General features: G+C 41.2%; 2 protein-coding genes across 4 annotated transcripts in view; one reads left to right on the top strand and one right to left on the bottom strand.

The window, feature by feature from the left end:
• The window catches only part of LOC109910868 (RNA pseudouridine synthase D3), an 18,358-nt gene extending 15,135 nt beyond the window's left edge, over positions 1-3,223 (top strand). Inside the window, exons 8-10 of the mRNA XM_020510121.2 lie at positions 315-441; positions 545-684; positions 1,320-3,223. Of these exons, the coding sequence (XP_020365710.1) occupies positions 315-441; positions 545-684; positions 1,320-1,565 (513 nt within the window). The 3' untranslated portion in view covers positions 1,566-3,223. The remainder of the gene's footprint in view (positions 1-314; positions 442-544; positions 685-1,319) is intronic.
• On the bottom strand, positions 3,158-20,820 carry cidec (cell death inducing DFFA like effector c). 3 transcript variants are annotated; one of them, XM_048606572.1, is made up of 7 exons: positions 20,710-20,820; positions 18,952-19,053; positions 12,360-12,434; positions 10,524-10,662; positions 6,062-6,211; positions 5,542-5,729; positions 3,158-4,302 (listed from the first exon to the last, which is right to left on the bottom strand). In XM_048606572.1, exons 3-7 carry the CDS (start codon positions 12,410-12,412, stop codon positions 4,167-4,169), a joined length of 666 nt encoding a protein of 221 aa, XP_048462529.1. In that variant the 5' UTR covers positions 12,413-12,434; positions 18,952-19,053; positions 20,710-20,820; the 3' UTR covers positions 3,158-4,166. The 3 variants fall into 3 exon arrangements, with proteins under 3 accessions (XP_048462529.1, XP_020365705.1, XP_048462530.1); XM_020510116.2 differs by lacking the exon at positions 18,952-19,053; XM_048606573.1 differs by lacking the exons at positions 18,952-19,053; positions 20,710-20,820 and adding an exon at positions 14,799-14,822.

Genomic DNA, 20,820 nt, shown 5'->3' with positions numbered 1-20,820 from the left:
GGAAGAGGGAGGAAAATTTAAATCAAAACTTTTCTTAACTGCTAATCTTAACAGAATAAAGTCATTTGAAATGGTCTGCATTCTTTTGTGGAAGGAGTCTGAGAAAAATAGAAAGGGAACAAATTAATGGCCTTTTGTCTTTGATAATGCAAACTACATTTCTCTTCTAGAAATAATGAGAATGACAAATTCTAGCAAGTCATGTGATGTAAGTGTGGTTCAGGGGACCATATATGGATCTGTATATTCACTGCCTGTATGGCCTTTTAAACTTGGAATGATGCTAGTTTCATCATGCTTTATTACACTAATAGGTAGTTCCAATTTTTCATCCCACGCCTGGAAACTTTCAGCGGAAGGAAGCAAAGAAGGCTGTAACAATGTACAAGGTTCTCACTGCTGTAGATGGCTGTGCATTAGTAGAGCTTCATCCTCTCTCAAGTGAGTCAGTGCACTCTGGGTTAATTTTAATTAAAGTGCTGTCAGATGGTTATATCCTAGATTGACAATTTTCCAATGTTTGTTCACTTTCCTCCTGCATCAGCCTTTGAAAGCCTCCTACAGGTCCACCTCACTGTCAAACTGTCTGCAGTTCTTGGGGATCATGTGTATTCTTCCCGGCTCGGCAAGGTTCTGGGAATTCCCTTCTGTCTCCCAGCGGAATCAGCAATTCCTCGAATTCAGGTAGAGTAGAATTATAAAAATAGCATGCCGAAAGGGAATGGGATATTGTTAATAAGGATGAACAGGAGTAAAGTGGATTTTACTGGCTGGGGTATTATTAGTGCTTGGTGAAGGATTTGAGAGTTTTTGCATCCTTGTTTTCAAAGCCTTCTGTGCTACAACCCTCCCCTGTCTCCTCCAGCCCCACTACTGTCCAAAGTATCAGTACTCCTTTAATTCTGGCCTCACAAGCATTGTGATTTTAACTGCTGCATGATTATCCATTGCTCTTCAGCACCCTGTTCTTCCCATAAAAATGTATTACTTCATATTGCTCTATGTTACACTTTATTTGTATGTCATTTCACTAGTTTGTCCATGTCATCTTAAAATCTATTACTATGTGTCTCATTTCTTCTTTGCAAATCTCTGTGTTAAATGAACTGTGCAGGTATTGCTCCAGCCTCAGAGATAATCATTGAATCAGTATATTTCCAGACTTACATTGGAATGGTCATTCCTTATGCTGACCAGGGTATGTTAGGCATTTAATTTCATTGACATAGCCAAGCCTTAACTTGAAGTTGATTTTGTCTTGTGTGTCCTGATGGCAGTAGATTTTGAAACCCACGGTAACTTTTTGCTTAACTTATTAGGTCTTGGATGAATCCTTGCTGCAGAAGCTGCGTTTTGACCAGAAACAGATGTGGAAAATGCCTCTTCACCTTCACTTGCACAAACTTTCAATTCCACCATTTGAAATGAAGAAATCAGCAACAGTGATTGTGGCTACTCCTCCAGCTTACTTCCTTAGGACTCTTGACCTCTTAGGCTTAAGAGTTAATGAGTTTCCTGAAGCAGATGTAAGGAAGAGGAGAAATGAAGAAATGTGTTCCATATAGTTCATGCCAGTACTCTGGCTTAGAGAAGATTCACAGCTTCTGTGAAGTTTATTTTGTAGTAAAATCCAACTAGAAGTGCTGGTTCAAAAATTTGTAATAGCAGATGATGTTTCCTAACAGGAACATCTTGTCTCTGGACACTTATTTTTGAAGCCTTTCTATTTTTCAGCTAGTTTGGAAGAAATGAATGCAATTCACCTGATCCTTATTGTCAGTTTTCTTCAAGAGGATACACAAACATCAACTAGCCAACAAGAAACAACCAATTCTCACTGGTCTGAATATACAAGGACAAAGAAAAACATAAGTTTGACTGGGGCAACATATCCATAATAGCATGAGCCAAACAGACATACCTGGGAATTCCCAGAGGCCTGGCATTCCAGCTGGAATTTCATCAACAAACACATTGTATATTTTGAGTCCAGTTCAAACCACTGAAAAAACAGAACCGCATGAGCAAACTAAGGCATATAAAATAACAAGTAGGTCAGAACACCAAAATGTCACTGGAAGGACATTGAGCCAGTGTTTGCAGACATTGATGTTACCTAGCAGGGTGACAGTGAGCAAGTCAACAACCTCAAACTTCAGCTGTGCTTCTCACTGTCCTCTGCTACTAAAAGGCTGCTAATAAATCTACCATGTCCAATACTGTCAATTTAGGGCTCCTTTTGCCAAAGCACAATGGACATGAGCTCAAAAAGGGAAAAGCCAGAACTACTGGAGAAACCCAGGAGGTCTGGCAGCAGCTGTGGACAGCACTCTGCTTTCTCTGCACAATGCTGCCAAACCTACTGGGTTTCTCCAGTAGTTTTACTTTAGAAATGAACTTGCTGACATTTGTCTCAAATGCTGGGCAATGAGAAATAAATTAGTTATATAACTTTACTTCAATGCTTTCTAAGCAGGAAGAACAAACCTACTTGCCATTTTCTTGATCAATTCCCTCCCATGACAGGAGCAAAGCTACAAACACCTGGGAGCACCATAGTAAGAGTGCAGTCACCCAGGCATTGCCAAATCATATGCCTTTAACATGCCCCATCCTGGTAACCAGTGTGCTTGCTTAGTGAAACACTAAATGGAAGTTCAGATTGTGGGTTTTTCCATTTTAAACGAACTGAAAACCTTTAAAACAATGATGCAATGCTTATAAAACTAGAACCCAAAACTTGGCATAGATCAACAAATCAAAATCAGTGCTAGAAATAAGGTAAGATTTTGCTGTTTACATTTGGGAATTCAGTGCTAAATTTCAAACCAAGTAATTCTGAGTTAGTTTATAAATAACTCAAGTCCAGAGTTCTCATTCAAATGAGATCATGATTAAGAAGTGTCACATGCTGCATTTCTAGGATTGCCTACTGAAGTTGGCGGTTTATTTTCTGCACATCCTAGCATGGGCTGTTGGTGTTGAGCAAGGTCTTTCCAGATGAAGGGATATGGCACCAAGTTGATGACTTTGACTGCTGCCAGTTTCCCAAAAACCTAGAGTTATAATGCAATGGAAAACCCAAACCTTGGGAGATCAAACATGAAGCACATTGGAATCAAGCTGCAGCTATATAAAAAACTCAGGATACCAGTTATGTAGTTGTTTTCAGCAAGTCACAATATAGTCAAGATTTGTTTTAATAAATATCTTGCAATTACAACCATTTTCATTCAACTGAAATCAATTTTATACATTTACTTTAGTGCTTAGGTAACATGGATTGCAAGAGAACTGGAGTTCAGTTGCAAGTTTTTCATTTTAATTATAGTGCATAATGACATCAGCCACATTTAAACAAGTTCCATTTTTCCAGTTGTATCTGTTTATAACATCACTTCCCTCAAAGCAAGGCAGATCCCTGATGTTGCTGGCCGATAAAAAAGACACTCAACAGGAAACTGAATAATAAAACCCAGAGGACATATGGGGAAAATAGTAGTCTGTCAGTGGGTTAATATCCACATTTTGCAGTCAAAATAGGTTAGGTTGTCATTTAGTCATTGTTTTAGCATGTGGCTGAATTATTGCCACTGGAGGTTAAAATGAGGGTGGGGACAGGGAAGGAGGAACAAAACTAATACGGTCTGCAGACTTTACTGGTGATGTGCTGTTTTCCCGACTATCCTCAAGTCATTTAATCACTTAAATAGCACAAGTTTACTTTTACTTGGATGTAGGCAATGTAGAGAGTGGGCACATATTAGGCTGGGTCTGTTTTGCAGAAAGTGAGTAGCTTTCTTGGAAGATTAATTGCAATACTGCAGGCTGCAATTATTCCACAACACCTGAGCTGACTTCTAATTAGTGTTATCCTGCACTAGTATAGCTTCTTGTTCAGGATTGGTGCAATAAAGCAGATGCATTCAAGTTCATTTGAGTAGAACACCCTGAAAGTAGTAGATGCATGTAATTTACACTTTTTTACTTCATACCATATCAATCCAGATGGTCTGATTATATACTCTTGAACAAAAATTGACCATAAACACATTGCAGTGACATACTTTCAGGGAGATTTCATGCTGTTGCTACAGAACTATAGCAAACATGAGCTCTCTGGTTAAAGTTCATTGGCAGGAAAAAAGTTAGGTAGGGCAAACAGTTCATTCAAGTGCACAGAGAGGTTTGACTGCTGCCTGTGTTTCATCCTCATCCAGCAGGTGCTGCATATAGTATGAAGTCCCAAGAAGCACATGACCTGTAGCTTGCATTGTGAACATCGTCAAACGCAAGGCTTCCCTAAATAGGGAAAAGGGGAGAAAAAAATTAAAGCATTAGAAAATAGGTAGAATTAAATAAAGTTCAAATAATGGTTTCCACAGTAATTCTTACATTAAGTCTCCATTTGCTGCATTCAGTAATTAAACAAAAAAGATGCTTTTATAGCATAGAGCCCACAAGTTAGTGCTTGATTAGAGTTGAGAAAGTTTCCCCTAGGATTTATGGACTGTAGATGTGGGGAATAGGTAGGTAGTGTTAGTAACAGAAGTTGCAACTTTAGTCACAAATGTACAGCAAAAACAGGCCATTCATCTCAGCTGTGTTACTATTTAAATTTGTTGTTTCTGGTATGATAGGAGTTAAGCAATTATGATTGAGAAACATTAATCTGATAACTTGATTAACCAAAGCAGCAAAATGTGGAGATTTCATTACAGGATCACTGTGATAAGAGATCAAAGTGGCATTAAAAAAAAAGCAAAGGAATCACTTAACCAGGCAAAAAAAAAGTGTGAAGGAAGCAAGGAAAGAATGATTTTTACCATTAAAAAAGGATGGCAGAAGGGAGAGGGAAATAAAATTGTAGAGGGATTTGAGAAATTTCTAATAGTGTAAGTGCCAAACCCAATATGTAATAAAATGGAGGGACAAGGGAAAGATGAAGTAGGAGCACTGCAAAGTTCAAGTGCAGGTTGAAATTGTGATCAGTATAAGATTGTTTATTGCAGAGACTGATCTCTTCCTTGGAGAGAGAGAGTTTTTTGGGGACATGGAAGGGAGGGCAAAATGTTGAAGGTAGTCTTTGTTATAGTTAATATCTGGGACAAAGAAAGAAGCCCTTCTGATAATGTTAAAAAAGACATATTACAACCCAAGGGGGAATAATAACTACCTGTAGCATTGCAAGACCAGGTCATGTAAATCTGTATATTACAGGAATATATTGTGTTTGAATGCACTGGTTCAGTAATCTTTCTAAAGCTAGACATCAACAGTTCCAACAAGGAAACAAGGGAATGTTGCCAGTGGGGGTGCAGTGGAGTGAAATAAACAGCAATTCCTTTACAATATTAGGACAAAAAGGACAGGGAAGAGGAGAAGCAGGAAGCAGAGTGACCAGGTCAGTTATCATTGCAATCTCAAGATGTTGGTAACACCAGCAATCCCATTACCAATGTTTTTCTACTTTTAGGTAATTAAAGGCTTGTGCCACAAAATACTTATTTCACCAAGTGACTGGGTTTGGAATTTTCTTACCTCATTATTTTTTTTGCTCCTACACATTGGACATCATATGATACAGAGTATGATCCATACAGCGTCGCTTTCATACTCAGGCAGCCAATAAAATCCTGAGGATTTTCTTTATAGAGGTCAAAGGTTATTCTGGCAACATCTTTTCTTCTGCGCAATTTATCAGTGAATCCAAGATGAAAGCCACTGTTCTGTTTTAAAACAAAATTGTAATTCTCAGCAAGTTAAGAAAAAGGAAGCTCCAGGATAACAAGCTTGTAGAATCGCAACTGCTTGCTTACGGACTGGTACCAAATATTTTGCAAACAGTTGTTTGTACAAACAAACATTCTCCAGTTCCAGCCAAGACAAAGCTGGGGCAGATTATGGAAGAACATTCATGTGCAAGACCAGTTTAGACTAGAGCTGTGCTTTGTGGAAGACTAAAGCAGTAACATGTTGCAGGAGTAATTGATAGAAGCACATCTTTAAGATTACAGAATGTAAACATATTCCCCCAAAGAAACACTAATGCAGTCTTCACCTCTGATGGTGTCCATTTCTGTCCTTTCTCAAGCACCATGAACAGTGTATTATCAAGTACTGTCTGAAAGAATTCTTCTGTCTCAACGCATGTCCCATCCTCTTCCAGTAGCAGAGAGGCACTGGATGTTGTATGTAATGATTCTTGAACCTGTAACACAGGAGCAAGATTGTTTTGGATAGCAGTGACAAGAACAGGAAAGGTGGCAGAAAAAAATGCCCAAAAGAAACAGGCTTGGTCATGACTACTCTTGGGAGTACTTTAAGGAATCTAGCATTATTTCAACAAGTAATAAGAATGTTTAGTCCACACAAGATTAGCTTCAGCTTTGAAAGGTGAAATTACTATCCTGATATTCAGAGACCAAAAGAGAAATCTCTCCTCCCAAGATGACAGTTTACTGTAATTTGACTTGTTTGTACATCAAATTCAGATAAAACAATTGCCTTTTGGATCAAAGGTAATTGTCATGAAAAGTTCACACCATCGTTGTTTTGGAAATCACTAAAACAAACTTTTACATCAGTATTCAAAAGAAACCATGCAAAAAAAGTTAACTTTGGGGATCACTAGTTATGTTTGTAACAGATGTGCTGTGTAGTTTTATTCCACATTTGGGCAATGCTACTTTGCTTCCTGTCAAGATTCTATGGGCACCAATTTGCCTCACTTGGTGACAGATGCAATTGATTTAAATGAAGGTCAGTCCTACTCCAGCTCTAGAAACTTAACACACTAGTTACAGCAAGGCCATTTAGGCAATTGAACTTCTGAAATGAGTGAGTACCTTCCAGCAGAGGGCAACCGAGGGGGAGAGGCATCACTTTGATGCATATATTAGAGCCTGGAAGCAGTCACCTGCATTGAGGAGCAGATTGTCATGGGCCTGATATCAAGGAGTACTTAAGCCTCAAAACCTTATATCACTAGTGTTTTCTTCCCTCCCTTGACTAAACAAAACAACACTAAGCAGGAAGAGGGTTGTGCTATTGAAAGTTTGTTGGTAGCAGAGTGAGAAGTAAGGCATTGGCGAGCAGTGGTTCAGCAAAAGTTACAGGTAAACTCAGGTAAAGTCTTTTTACCTTCTCTTTAGTCTTAGCTTTTGAGATGGTAGTCAGGGAAGTGGCATGCTCCTACTGCAGGATGTGGGAGCTCAGGGAGACTGCCATTGTCCCTGATGACTACACCTGTGGGAAGTGCACCCAGCTGCAGCTCCTGGGAGACAGTGTTTGGGAGCTGGATGCATTCAGAACCATCCGAAATGCTGAGCCCATCATAGATTAGAGTTTGAGAGGTGGTCACACGTAAGGTGCAGGCAGAGAATAGATGGGTGACCACCAGGAAAGGCAAATAGAGTAGGCAGAGAGTGCAGGGATCCCTTGTGGCCATTCCCCTCAAACAGGTATAATGTTTTGGATACTGTTGGGGGTGGGGTGGGGGGGGGGGGGAAGAGGTGACTGTTCAGGGGAAAGCAGCAGTCACCAGGTGAGTGGCACAACGACTGGCCCTGGTGCACAGCAGGAAAGGGTAAAAGGTAAACAGAACCTTAGGAGACTCTAGTTAGTGGGGGGGGGGGGGGGGACAGACAGGAGATTCTGTGGCTGCACGTGGGAATCTAGGATGGTGTGTTACTTCCCAGGTGCCAGGGTCCAGGCTCTCAGTGGCTGCAGAATGTTCAAGGGGAGGGTGAGCAGCCAGAAGTCATTGTGCATGTTGGCACAGATGACATAGGTAGAAATAGGGACAAAGTCCTGTGTGGTGATTATAGTGGGCTCGGAAAAAGTGTTAAAAAAATCAGGACATTGGTGGTAATCTCTGGATTACTTCTAGTGCCATGTGCTAGTGATGGCAAGAACAGGAGGATATGTCAGATGAATGTGTGGCTAAAAGAAAAGAATTGGTGCAGGGGCAGGGATTTAGATTCCTGGATCATTGGGATCTTTTCTGGATCTGCAGGTTCAAGTTCTAAATTAGGGCAAAGCAAACTTTGACGGAATTAGACAGGAGCTTGCAGGGATTGATTGGTGTAGTTTGTTTGCAGGCAGAGGGACCTCTGGCAAGTGGGAGGCCTTTAAGAGTGTAACAGCTAGACTTCAGGACTATATGTTCCTTCAAGATGAAAGGCAAGGTTGGCAGAAGTAGGGAACCCTGGATGACATGATATGGATGGCTTTGACCAGAAAAAGGAAGGAGGCATGGCTCAGGAACAGACAGCTGGGATCAAAGGAATCTCTGAAGGTATGTAGGGGATACAGGAGTTTACTGAAAAAGGAAATCAGGAGGGCTAAAAAGGGGAACAAGAGGGAATGAAATGGATCTGGCAGATAAGGTTTAAAAATAATACAGCTATAGAACTTTTTTGCAATTTAAGAGTAAAAGAGTGGCTAGGGAGAGATAGGCCCCCTTAAAGATCAGCATGGCCATCTACGTGTGAAACCACAGGAGACAGCGGAGATTTTTAATGATTATTTCTCCTCAGTTTTCAGAGAAGAGAATCATGGATGCTAAAGAAATAAGGGCAACAAGTGGGGATGTTTTGGACCGCATACACATTACCAGAGTGGAGGTGTATACAGGCTTAAAGCACATTAAGGGGGATAAATCCCCTGGGCCTGATCAAGTCTGCTGGATGTTGTGGGACCCTAGGGAAGAAACTGCAGAGGCCCTTGGAGATTTTTGCTTCATCTTGAGCAACTGGAAGTTCCAGATGACTGGAAGGTGGCTAATGTTGTTCCATTGTTTAATAAGTGTAGCAAAGACAAGGCAGGGAACTACAGGCCAGTGAGCCTGACAGTGCTCGGCAAGCTATAGAAGATACTGAGGGACAGGATCAACCAACATTTGGATAGACAAGGTCTGATCAGCGATAGTCAGCATGGATTTGTGCATGGGAAGTCATGTCAGACAAATCTGAGTTTTTCCAAAGAGGTAAAAAGAGGATTGATGAGGGTAGGGCAGTTCTGTTTCATAGAATCCCTAGTGTGGAAACAGGCCATTTGGCCCAACAAGTCCACACCACCCCTCCAAAGATTCTCATACAACTCCCTCAAATACCTCAACTAAACCCACATTCAACACTCAGCCAGTTTATTCCAGATTCTAACCACTTACTGCCAAAAAATTGTTCATGTTGTCATCACATTGGTGGCCTGTAGTGCAGTTGTAATGTATTCTGCCAGACCAAGAAAGTGTCCGGGTCAGCCTAACCGCAAAAAGCAAGACAAATTTAATCTGGACAGTTTCCACCTCAGACCTCTCAAAGAAGCAGAACAAATTATCACATGACACCTGTTTGCCAAGAAATAGATTTGGCCAGAGCCACTTCAAAACATCTATTTTCATGTCTGGAAAGTATGAGAAATTAGTGCTACTATTGGACATTATGGTAATATTTATCCAAATATGCCACTAAGCAGTCTCATTGGTAGAAAATACTCGAGTAGCTGGAGTCAAACAAACAGTGAGGAAGATGTTAAAGGCTGGCAGAATCTAGTGCTCAGGGATCAAAATATTTGCAGTTATTTTAAAGAACCTTCAATCCCTCAAGATTGAAGTGTCTAATCACTGTGGCACTACTTCAGCTCCATTCAATTAGAGACAATCCCAGTTTAGAGCAGAACCTAGACAATATGTAGACTTGCAAGTGGCAGATAACATGTACCTGATGGGCCAATGACCAAGAATGGGGCCTACTACAATTAGAATTTTGGCAGTACCATGGAGTCCCCCAACATCCACATTGATTTGGGACAGGGGAGTTAGGAAGGGAGAACCATTAACCAAACATTAACTGGAATACTAACCTTGATACATGGGGGTTGTACCACAGCCAGTTTATTCCCATCAGGATAAAGGTTTGATGAACTCTCTTGCCACTGTTCTGTACCACATCCAAGTGGAGTATGTATAAACATTGCCACACAATGGCAATGTTTATCAGCATTAAACACCATCTATTGCTACATATCAAAATTGCAGAATTCCTCAGCTTACATACATCCAGGAACACTTTCACCACAGCTGTGGGGCAACTCAGTCAACTTTTTTTGTTTGACAAATTAGACATTTGTAATAAGTTTGACATTGCCAGCACTACTCCAAGGCAAAACAAACTGTAGGAAACATCCCCTATTCAGTTCACTAGTTGAACAAAAGAACAAAAATACACAATTTTCACCTTAAAAGTGCTTAAAATTTGTTACATGTTGGGTTTTTTTAAAACCAATTTACTTCCAGATTGGACAAAAAAGGACCAAGACTAGTTTCCAGTGGCACAAACAACCAGCTAAGAAGTTGGTATAACAAAATAAATTACATCCACTTTGGTGGATGCATACAGGGATCAGAAAAGAAAATGTGAACTAAAGAATTGGGACTTGCTCAGGCAGTTGGCACCTCAATGACTACTGCCAGCCCACACCAAAAACAAACTTCAAAGATGGATTAACAAGCCAATATTCACCTTATCCATTAAATCCTGAAGACCTGCAGCCATGATGCCCTTCTTGAGGCTCCGATCCCAGTTGCACACCCGGAACGGTCTTTGCTGTGGAGTACTGTTCAACAGTTGTGATGTTGCTGATGCACTAGCTGAAACACACCTATTTGAGAAGAAGTTATATATGACTTCATCACCTTTTATCGATTATGCCTACTGCCATAAAGAAAGGTGCTGGAGTCAGCAATAACAGTATGGAGCTGGAGGAACCAGCAGGCCAGGCAGCAGAGGAGCAGGAAAGCTGATGTTTTCGGTCAGGACCCTTCAGAAAAGAAGGGTCCCAATCTGAAACATCAGCTTTCCTGCTCCTCATTCCTTCAGCTCCATACTGCTTTCTATAAAGAGATTTCCCTTCCCCCCACCGCCCTGACCCCAACCTTTATTCATTTACAGGAGGGCCTCATTGGGTAGGCAGCATTTATTGCTCATCCCTAATTGCCCTGAGGACAGTACAGGGCCAACCACATTGCTGTGGGTCTGGAGTCACATGTAGGCCAGACCAGGTAAGGATGGCAGTTTCCTTCCCTAAAGGACATTAGTGAAACAGATGGGTTTTCCAACAATCTACAATGGGTTCATGGCCATCATTAGATTCTTAATTCCAGAAATTTACTGAATTCAAATTCCACTATCTGCCATGGTGGCATTTGAACCTGGGTCCCCAGAATGTTACCTGGGTTTCTGGATTAACAGTCCAATGATAATGCCACTAGACAGCGTTTTCATTGTTTTTGATTGTGAACTGAAGTGAGAAAATAGTTTGAAATACCAAGTATTGCTGAAGGATTACAGTGAGTTTTTAAAAGTAACCGGAAATACATTTGAGCACTGTTTACACAGCTGCCGGTTCAAACAGGAGAAGGTGCAGACAGACTGGAGAGAAGAGGATGGACAAGTAGAGATTCAACAAGGCGCTGATTAGTCTGTGGACTAAGCAATCATTTATCAGGTGTCTGAATAGACTGAAGCCATCAGATCGTCACCAGCTTAGGAACTTGTCTGGTCTCTGCAGCAGAAGAGATTTTAAGCATGAAGAAAGCTAGTTTTAATCTTCCCTTCAGTTGTTGAAAGCAGACTTTAAATTAACAAGCCAGAGACTGAAGTGAGCTAGCCACCTTGTTCCTTCTGCAAAGGAGAAGGAACACTGAGAAACAGTGTTCTGTTCAGCACAAGAACCATCTCAGCAGATCCTGTGAACAGAAACTGTATTTAAGGGTAATTTTTAGGTGGTTAGGATTCTAAACAGTTTAGATGACAATGAATAATTGTTTACCTGAAGCTAGAACCTATTTCCTTATAATAAATTAGTCTTTAAGAGCAGAAACTTGGCCTGTACTGTGAACTAGTGTCTGAAAATCAGGCAAATTGGGGAGTTTTATAAAATCTTAATAAGTATTGAACTTATGAAATATTTACATGTGATCACGCCAAGAACAATAGAGCTTGATTGCCAATGCACTACCCCAGTGAAGCACAACACCTCCCTATACTGTAGGAAGATTATGTTGGCTTAACATTACAGCTTATGCTCACTGTCAGCATGTACACATGAAAGTTTGACATGGGTGTCTTGTTCAGCAGTGACATTGGAAATACTTTAAAGTCTATGCAGGCACCATCTTGGTAGGTCAGTAATACAATCTCTTTTACAAATATTTAAAATATAGTATTGTTTCCCAAGCTGCTTGTTGGTTCCACAAAATTAGAGAGTCACAAATACTCCCCACAAGTCAGATTGCAAGTCTCTCCAAAGAGACTGCTTTTCTACCTATGTTTAAAGAGTATTGGTGATGATCTTACCTGGATATGGAACTGGGAGATAAGAAGCTGAGAGATTTCTTTGCATATTCCATTTTCAGCTTTCACAAATATAACCTGCCAAATTTAAAAAAAAATTTAAATGTTGATTAATGAATGTTTACCTGGATTCAAGTTGTGAATTGCAAAGTTTTGAACTCAGCTATCACCTCTTCCTGCACTTCATCTTGCCCCAGTCAGTTTAGAACACCCTCATACAAGTGCATATCTTCATACAAGTGCATAATACATTGCAGTGAAAGGGCAGGCACAATTCAGATGAATATCCAAAACGTTGTTAATACACATCAAATCATGTGACCATCTAACCTTAAACTACTACTCTTCCTCTCCCCACCCCCAATTTCCTTAATTCTTTAGTGATGTCATTTTCCTCTCTGCCACCACCATCCCACACATCCTTCCTCTCCATTTTTGAATTCCAATGATCATGTTTCTACCATTGGACCAAGACAGATCACAGATGAGAACCTTTATAGTTCTAAGAAAAACAAGAAACAGCCTTGTTTTTCCTCAATCCGACCGTAGTCTTTGACAAGACTGAACAGCAACTGCTTCAAAGAAAGTTTCCCTGCACCATTGGATGGGACAGCCTTTGCCTGCTTCTGTCTTTAAGGATGGAGAACACCCCTGTAAGCAGTTTCTATTGCCATACCCTGACCTCATGTCCTCAAAAGGAGCCTACAGCTACAAGCAGCTCCTCAGGGACATCATTCAAAAACTTTATCATGTGGAAAGCCTCAATGGTAAAGTGCTGTAAAGCACCACCACCTTATCCAGGTTTTCCAACCTGGAGTGTTAGGCAAACAGAAATTCTGCAGGTAAAAATTGGGAAGCATTTTGATCCTCAAAGGTTTTCAAACACTGAATTTCTAACCACAGTCACACCTTCACTAAAGCTGCCCAACTCCACCTTTGTGCAAGTTTCACTCCACTTCAGCTGAAACCTTCACCTATGCTTTTGCCAGCTCTAGAATTGGTCATTCCATTTAACCCTTGGCTATCCTCTCATCCTATCCTCCAAGCTTCAGGAAATGCCAAGCTTGGAATGTTTCTATCCTAATTTGCATCAAGTCTGCATCCCTTATGCTTGCTACTTACATTGGCTCCTAGTTGAAAGCAGCAATTTTTAAAATTCCTCCATGGCATCACTGCTTCCTACCTCTAACCTTCTCCGGCTCCACAAGTCACATGTACTCTTCTTACCATAGCACCTTACATGTCAGTTTCATTGTTACAGCATTGCCAGGTGAAAGTATTGCTACCAGTGACCCAAGCTCTAGAATCCCCTCCATAGGTCTTTGTTTCTGCCTCTGAACCTTCCCTTCAAAACAAAAACAACTTCTTTGAAGAAGCTTTTGCTCGTCTGCCCCAATACCTTGTGGGTTGATTAAAACTGTCACAATGGCTCTTAAGTATCCTTGGAACATTTTGAAGTAGGCCAAGTGTAAATACATTTGTAGTTTGAACAGATAGCCACACTGGGATTAAGAACACTCCCAATGCTCATCCATGTCCTTAGGTCAACAGAATCTACTTCCAACTCTTAAGTGTGCGGCAAGGTTACAATCTTTTCAGAGATTAAAAGAGCAATAAAAGAAGTAGTTTGACAGTAAGGTACACACTCCACTCTAAAGCAGTGCTCCCCAAACTTTTGGTCACTGTAACCAACTACCACAACGGAAAATTGAGAGAACTGTGGGACTGAGGGGGAGTAGCTGTGAGTTCATTAAAAGTATGGAAGGATGTAAAAGTGGAGACACAGGGGGCCTTGCTGTTAAGTGTTCCAAAGCTACCTTAGTATTTGCAACCCCATTGGGCACCATGGCCCACAGTCTGGGAAACAAGTCTGTAAAGTGACAAGTTTGATACTGAACTTTAAGGCAAATTCAGTTTCATAGAACTATTTCATATGTGGACAGAAGGGAAACAAATAATTAGCACAGTAGTAATTTCCTTAGACTAGAAATTCAAAATAGGTCCAGACTAATGTTGTAAGAACACAGTTTACAATCAATTTCAATCAGCTTTCAATTCTATATTTTCAGTCATTGATGACAGAATACCTCAATAGCATTAGTGAGCTATGAAGTTAGGAAATCTGTTGTCTTTAGCCAGTCTGCCCTCCATGTAACCAAATCCACACATGTGGTTGACTCCATTTCAAAGGGTAGTGAAGGAAGTTACTCAGTTCACAGCAATAGTAATGAGCAACAAACACTGGCATTCTCAGTGAATCCTACATCCTATCATGGGGAAGCAGAAAAAACCTCAATGCTATATGGGAGATGATTGAAGCTAACAATCAAAAGGAAAGGTGACTTGTATAGATCTACAACATTGCCGATTCACATCGAGCAGAGCAAAATACATAGTCCAAAATAAGTAAAAGCAGAATCAAAATGGAAAGATGGTACTCACTTTTCAGCTAACCTTATAAAAATTAGAGCTTCTGGTCAACCCTTCAAGCCTTTGCTCAGCCAATATCGATTCTGACTAGTTTGAGTTCAGATTTCAATAAGGTAGGTGGATGACGCATACAGGTCAAAGTTCTACCAACAATCTAGTTGTTGCTCCACAGCAAAGTATAGAGGGTGTGCCAATCAATCAATTTGCGTACAGTCACATTTCAACATTGTTTCTCCTTCCTCACACCCTTAAATTGGGACAATCTACTGTTGAGCCATATTTAAGCATTACATAGTGTCTTGAAACAAAGTTTGTTCACGTAGTTTTGAATATTTTTGGAAAATCATGTAGTCAGACATTTAAACTATTGACCCATTGTCAGTGATAATGGGAGAGTTGCTACTCCAATAGGAATTGCCAAACATACAAGGATATGGCATAAACTTCATGTTGATTTTTGCATTAAAACCAGTTGAAAATTGGAGCAATGCCCTCTGACAAAAAGGATCGATCAGAGACAAAGCCTATAAGCAGAGAGAACAAAGATCCACAGTAAAAAGAGAACATGCTGTAGAGCTGGATGAACACAGCAGGCCAAGCAGCATCAGAGGAGCAGGAATGCTGACTTTTCAGGCCTAGACCCTTCTTCAGAAATGGGGGAGGGGAAGGGGTTCTGAAATAAATGGGGGGGGGGGGGGGAAGAGGCGGATAGAAGATGGATAGAGGAGAAGATAGTTGGAGGGGAGACAGACAGGTCAAAGAGGCAGGGATGGAGCCAGTAAAAGTGAGTGTAGGTGGGGAGGTAGGAGGAGATAGGTCAGTCCAGGGAGGACAGACAGTCAAGGGGGTGGGATGAGGTTAGTAGGTAGGAGGAGGAGGTAGGTGGGAGGAAGGACAGGGACAAGCTGGGCTGGCTTTGGGATGTGGTAGGGGGAGGGGAGATTTTGAAGCTTGTGAAGTCCACATTGGTATAACTGCATCCTCTGTTCCCATTGTGGCCTCCTCTTCATCGGGGAAAACCAAGCAGAGGTTTGGGGACTGCTTTGCAGAACACCTGCACTCTGTTCGCACTAAACAACTGCACCTCCCAGTCACAAGCCATTTCAACACACCCTCCCAATCCTCAGATGACATGTCCATCCTGGGCCTCCTGCAGTGCCACAACAATGCCAGCTGAAGGTTGCAGGAACAGCAACTCATTCCACTTGGGAACCCTGCAGCCCAATGGTATCAATGTGGACTTCACAAGCTTCAAAATCTCCCCTCCCCCTATCACATCCCAAAACCAGCCCAGCTTGTCCCCCACCTCCCTAACCTGTCCTTCCTCCCACCTCAAGCCCCACCCCCATCTCTTACCTACTAACCTCATCCCACCTCCTTGACCTGTCCGTCCTCCCTGTACTGACCTATCTCCTCTCTAACTCCCCACCTACCCTGACCTTTATTGGCTCCATCCCCACCTCTTTGACCTGTCTGTTTCCTCTCCACCCACCTCCCCCTCTCTCCCTATTTATTTCAGAACCCCCTTCCCCTCCCACATTTCTGAAGAAGGGACTAGGCCCGAAACATCAGCCTTCCTGCTCCTCCAATGCTGCTTGGCCGGCTGTGTTCATCTAGCTCTACACCTTGTTATCTCAGATTCTCCAGCATCTGCAGTTCCTACTATCTCTCCACAGTAAAGAGTGTCAGTCAGTGACATCAGTATGTTCTACAAAGACTACCTGAAATGAAGCCAGCTGAACCTTGCATACTTTGTTCTGATTCAATGCCATAAAGACTGAAAAGGAAGTGTAAGGAGGCAGGGCTCCTGGACCAGGACACCAAAGTTTAATGTTAATTAAGAACCAGTAAGGTAGAGATAGAGACAAAAAGCAACAACTCCTCCAGATGCTGGAATCCAAGGTAGACAAACAGAGGCTGGAAGAACACAGGTCAGGCAGCATCTGGGAGAAAGGAGTAGTCAATGTTTTGGGCATGACCCTTCATGCCTGGAGAGATCTGGGGGCTTACTAAGCAAATAAAGCCAAGAGATTCAATGGTTTGGAACAGAATATACTGTCATAACCATGGATCAAAACACTGAATTACTTAGGCTTGTGGAAGGAGGCACTAGTTCATTGAAAAGCAAGACTGTGAGCCAAGTCTGTCTGACAATGTAACTGCTAAGTGTGAATTCACTGAATGCAGAAACATTCCAAGGATTCAAACAGGAAATGATGAGTGCCATAGAAGTACAAGGCAATGTAATTTCTTCCTCAGTAGGAAAATATCTTATGGGTTTAGTCCAAAAATAGGACCAAGCCAAAAGGCTTTCTTAAAAAAGGGCCTTCTGATAGTTTCAAAATGGAGATTTGAAAAAAAGAACCATGATCCCCAGTGTACACACATTAGTGGCCTGGCATGCTGTGAAGATCACAGCTTGAGGGTAACCATTGAACATCCCTGAATTGCAGGCAAAAGGAAGTGACAGAATCAAAAATCAAAAGCCCTAGAGCGTGGAAGCAGGCAATTTAGCCCACCAAGTCAACACCAACCCTCCGAAGAGCATCCCATGCATACCCAATCCCATCCATACCCAACCCCCTACCCAGTTCCTGCAACCCTGCATTTCCCATGGCTAAGCCTCCTATCCTGCACATTCCTGAACACTATGGGCAATTTGGCATGGCCAATCCATCTAAACTGCACATCTTTGGACTGCAGAAAGAAACCACAGCATCTAGAGGAAACCCACGCAGAACAGGAAGGATGTGCAGACTCCACACAGACAGACAGTTGCCCAAGGGTGGAATTGAACCCAGGGACGCACAGTCTCACTTAGTGCTGCTAATAAGACAACTGAAAATAAAACAGGACAAAAAAGTTACAGTTCACCTTCAACCCCTGCATTAACATCCATGCTATCATTATCACCCATGCTAGATTTCATGGAACAGTCTGATCTGCGTATCAGAACTGTCACTTATTTAAATCCATCTATACATATTATTTTATCCCCCTGCCAACCCCATATTTGGTAGCTTCATTCATTAACGAAAGACCGATTAAATTGGGTCATTTTAAAATGAAGTTTACTTGATCTGGGAGAACAGCATCCATAAAGGACAGGGTTCTTTTAAAATTAACCATGCTGTAAGCAACTGAGAGGTCAGTGAATAAAAAGGGAAGCCAATTCATCCTTCCTCACCCAGGAGAGAGAAAATTTGGACTATCTTGTCTGCAACAAACATGTCTCTCCTTTCCATCACAGGAATCAATTTGGAATTGACAGCACAAACAGAAACATGAATATGACTTGACTCCTATTAGAGATGTGGTTGCAGGGTGATCACATTCAAGGATAGTCCAACATTCTTGAAGAATAAACAAAAGAAAAGGCAATGAAGCACTATATCCAAATGAAGACCTTAGGCAGCCACTGCTTGGATTGAGAAATTTTACAATTATTAAATTGTGGCAACATTGGATTCCAATGAACAGTGATCCTCATGTTTTTAATGCCAACATGAGTTTTGGGTTCAGGGCAGGCCAGCTCAGGAAAAAACCAAAGCAAGTCTTCAGGCTCATTCTTTAAGAGGTAAGTATACTAAATACCGTATACATGGTAATCATATGCCAGGCTCTCATCTTAGTAATTACCACAACAACAACAAGTTATCATTGACTGCTTACGTCAATGTGGTCTGTGCCTCTTTCAGAGAGTCACAAGTTCCGATGCACTTCTTCCGATGTTCTTTCCAGACTTTTTTCTATCTCCACCCACAATAGGGTACTTATACCAAGCAATGGTTGACTCCATGATATCATACTGTTGCTCCAGCATCCAGTTACATTTGTTTGTCAGTCAAAAATATGGAAAGGGAATAAATACAATGCAAAAACAAAAAAAATTGAGGAGGAAAGTTAAAGGACTGTGCTGTATTGGCAATTTTTCAGTTCTTACACATGATCTGCTGCAAGATGGAGAGAAGGAGGAAAAACAATCTAGACAGCAGAAAGCCACTTCCTTGATTACACATAAAAGCTAAAATTGACTGCTCATTTCAATAACACTTAATTGGACTTACATGGGAAGGGGATGATTAATTTAAGGGGGACATGGTGGTACTGGATTAATAAAACAGAACCCCAACCTAATGATAGTGAACATAGATTCAAATCTTACCATGCCAAATTGTTTAATTTGAATTCAATACAATTCTTGAATTAAAAAGTTGACAGTGATTCTGTAGCCATCATTCAAAGGCTCATCTGGTTCACTGGTATCCTTTAAGGAAAGAAAATCAGCCATCATTGCCTGGTCTGGCCTGCATGTGAATCCAAAACCACAGCAATGTGCATCACTCTTAACTGCTCAGAGGTCAATTAGGAATTGACAAATGCCCAAAGTTGATGAACAAAAAAGTCAATTAAATTCATCATTGATCAGCAGAAGGACTTCAGAGCAGAGTTTAGTCAAAGGTAGGTTTTGCAGTAGAACAGGGGAAGGGAAAATACACGAGGGAATTCAAGAGCTTCAAACTTCAAAAACTGAAAGAGGAAAGTGCTGAGGTCAGAATGGGGGTGGGGGGGCTGCAGCTATTTATAGATCTGCAGGAGGTTGCAGAAAGGTTTGACTACAAGGTAGTGAATTTTGGGGAAAGAAGTCACCAAAACACATTGCATAACAAAAACCAAAAACTGCAAGTCAATGAATATAGGAGGAATGGATAAACAATACTTGGAGAAAATTAGCAAACAGATCAAGTAACAGCAAACAAGAGCACAGACCAAGTTTTCTGTAGAAAAATGTAAACATACGACAGAGCTGAATGTTGCAAAAGTGATACGGGTATTAACAACAGTGCAGATATGGAGCTGGTGTGTAAATGTGAAACCCCGTTTTCTATTGGTCTGGTTCTCCCTTGAAGTGTTTTAAGGGAGCAGTTGGTAGCAGGGACTGAAGTAATCTTTTTAAAATTTACATTTGGCCCAGTATCTATCTTAGGGGGCACTTCTAGAAGTGAATTTTAAAAAACCTCAGCGGATTAAAGAGTTCAGTCCTTACACCGAAAGCTCTGTTCTAGTTGTTTTTCTAAAATTTGGCTGCAACTCAGATGCTCGGTATAGAAAACAATGCACATTTCCAGACTGCCCAACACAGTTTGAACGTTAAGGCAGCAGCAATATTTGTATTGTTCTGGGGTTTTAAAAAAAAAAATAAAAACTGCCAATAGTGGCCCTAATTGCAGAGGTAAGCAGAGTCCAAGGTTCCCGACACCAATTGCATATCCAAGGGTTTATCATTATAAGTTCATAGCAAACTAACAGCATCTCCTCAGCGTTTCATTTACGCCAATGAACAGAATTCTAAACCAGGGCCGAAGTCATACTACTGACTTTTCCCCTAGATACCTTTTTAATTTCTATTTGCTGCTAGAACACAGATTAGAAAAAGAGGTTTGTCTTTTTTCCCCTGGCTTATACATTTTCCTTAGGAATAATAAAGCTAGTGTGTTAGTGTAAAGGAGGGAGGAGTAACCTCATATCCAGAGCCAAAGGAAACATTCGTCAAGCTTAGAGCGTTTCCAGTAAAACATTAATTTGTACAAGTACTAAATTTAGTCACCTGGACCTTATTGCAACGGTTTAATTAGAATTCATTAATCGCGATCATCCATTAATTCCAAGGGAGCCAGACTGGGTCCGAAAAGGAAAGAATTCTGTTGTAATTATATAGTCTCTCATAACCAGCTCCAACTCCAACCACCCCAATCCCAGGAGCAACTGTTGAGAACATATGACCTGGTGAATTCGCCGATTCCCCCGTCCTATCCAATTACTAATGCTGAACAATACACGCTCCATCGCTGAGCTCAGGGGATTCTCCCTGAGGAGTACAAGATATACAGTTATCTTAGACCAGAGACTAGGCTGTACTCACCCGAGGCAAGCCACGTTTTAGATTAACACGTCCAATCCCAAAAGGAATATGAAGCAGGGACCCTTCTTTATACATTGTCCCGGTACACAGCCAACATCTGGTCACTTTACC

The sequence above is a fragment of the Rhincodon typus genome, chromosome 16, assembly GCF_021869965.1.
Source record: "Rhincodon typus isolate 14 chromosome 16, sRhiTyp1.1, whole genome shotgun sequence".
NCBI classification, from domain to species: Eukaryota; Metazoa; Chordata; class Chondrichthyes; order Orectolobiformes; family Rhincodontidae; genus Rhincodon; species Rhincodon typus.
The sequence above is the reverse complement of the archived record's forward strand: the minus strand, read 5'-3'. Positions and strand labels throughout refer to the sequence as shown.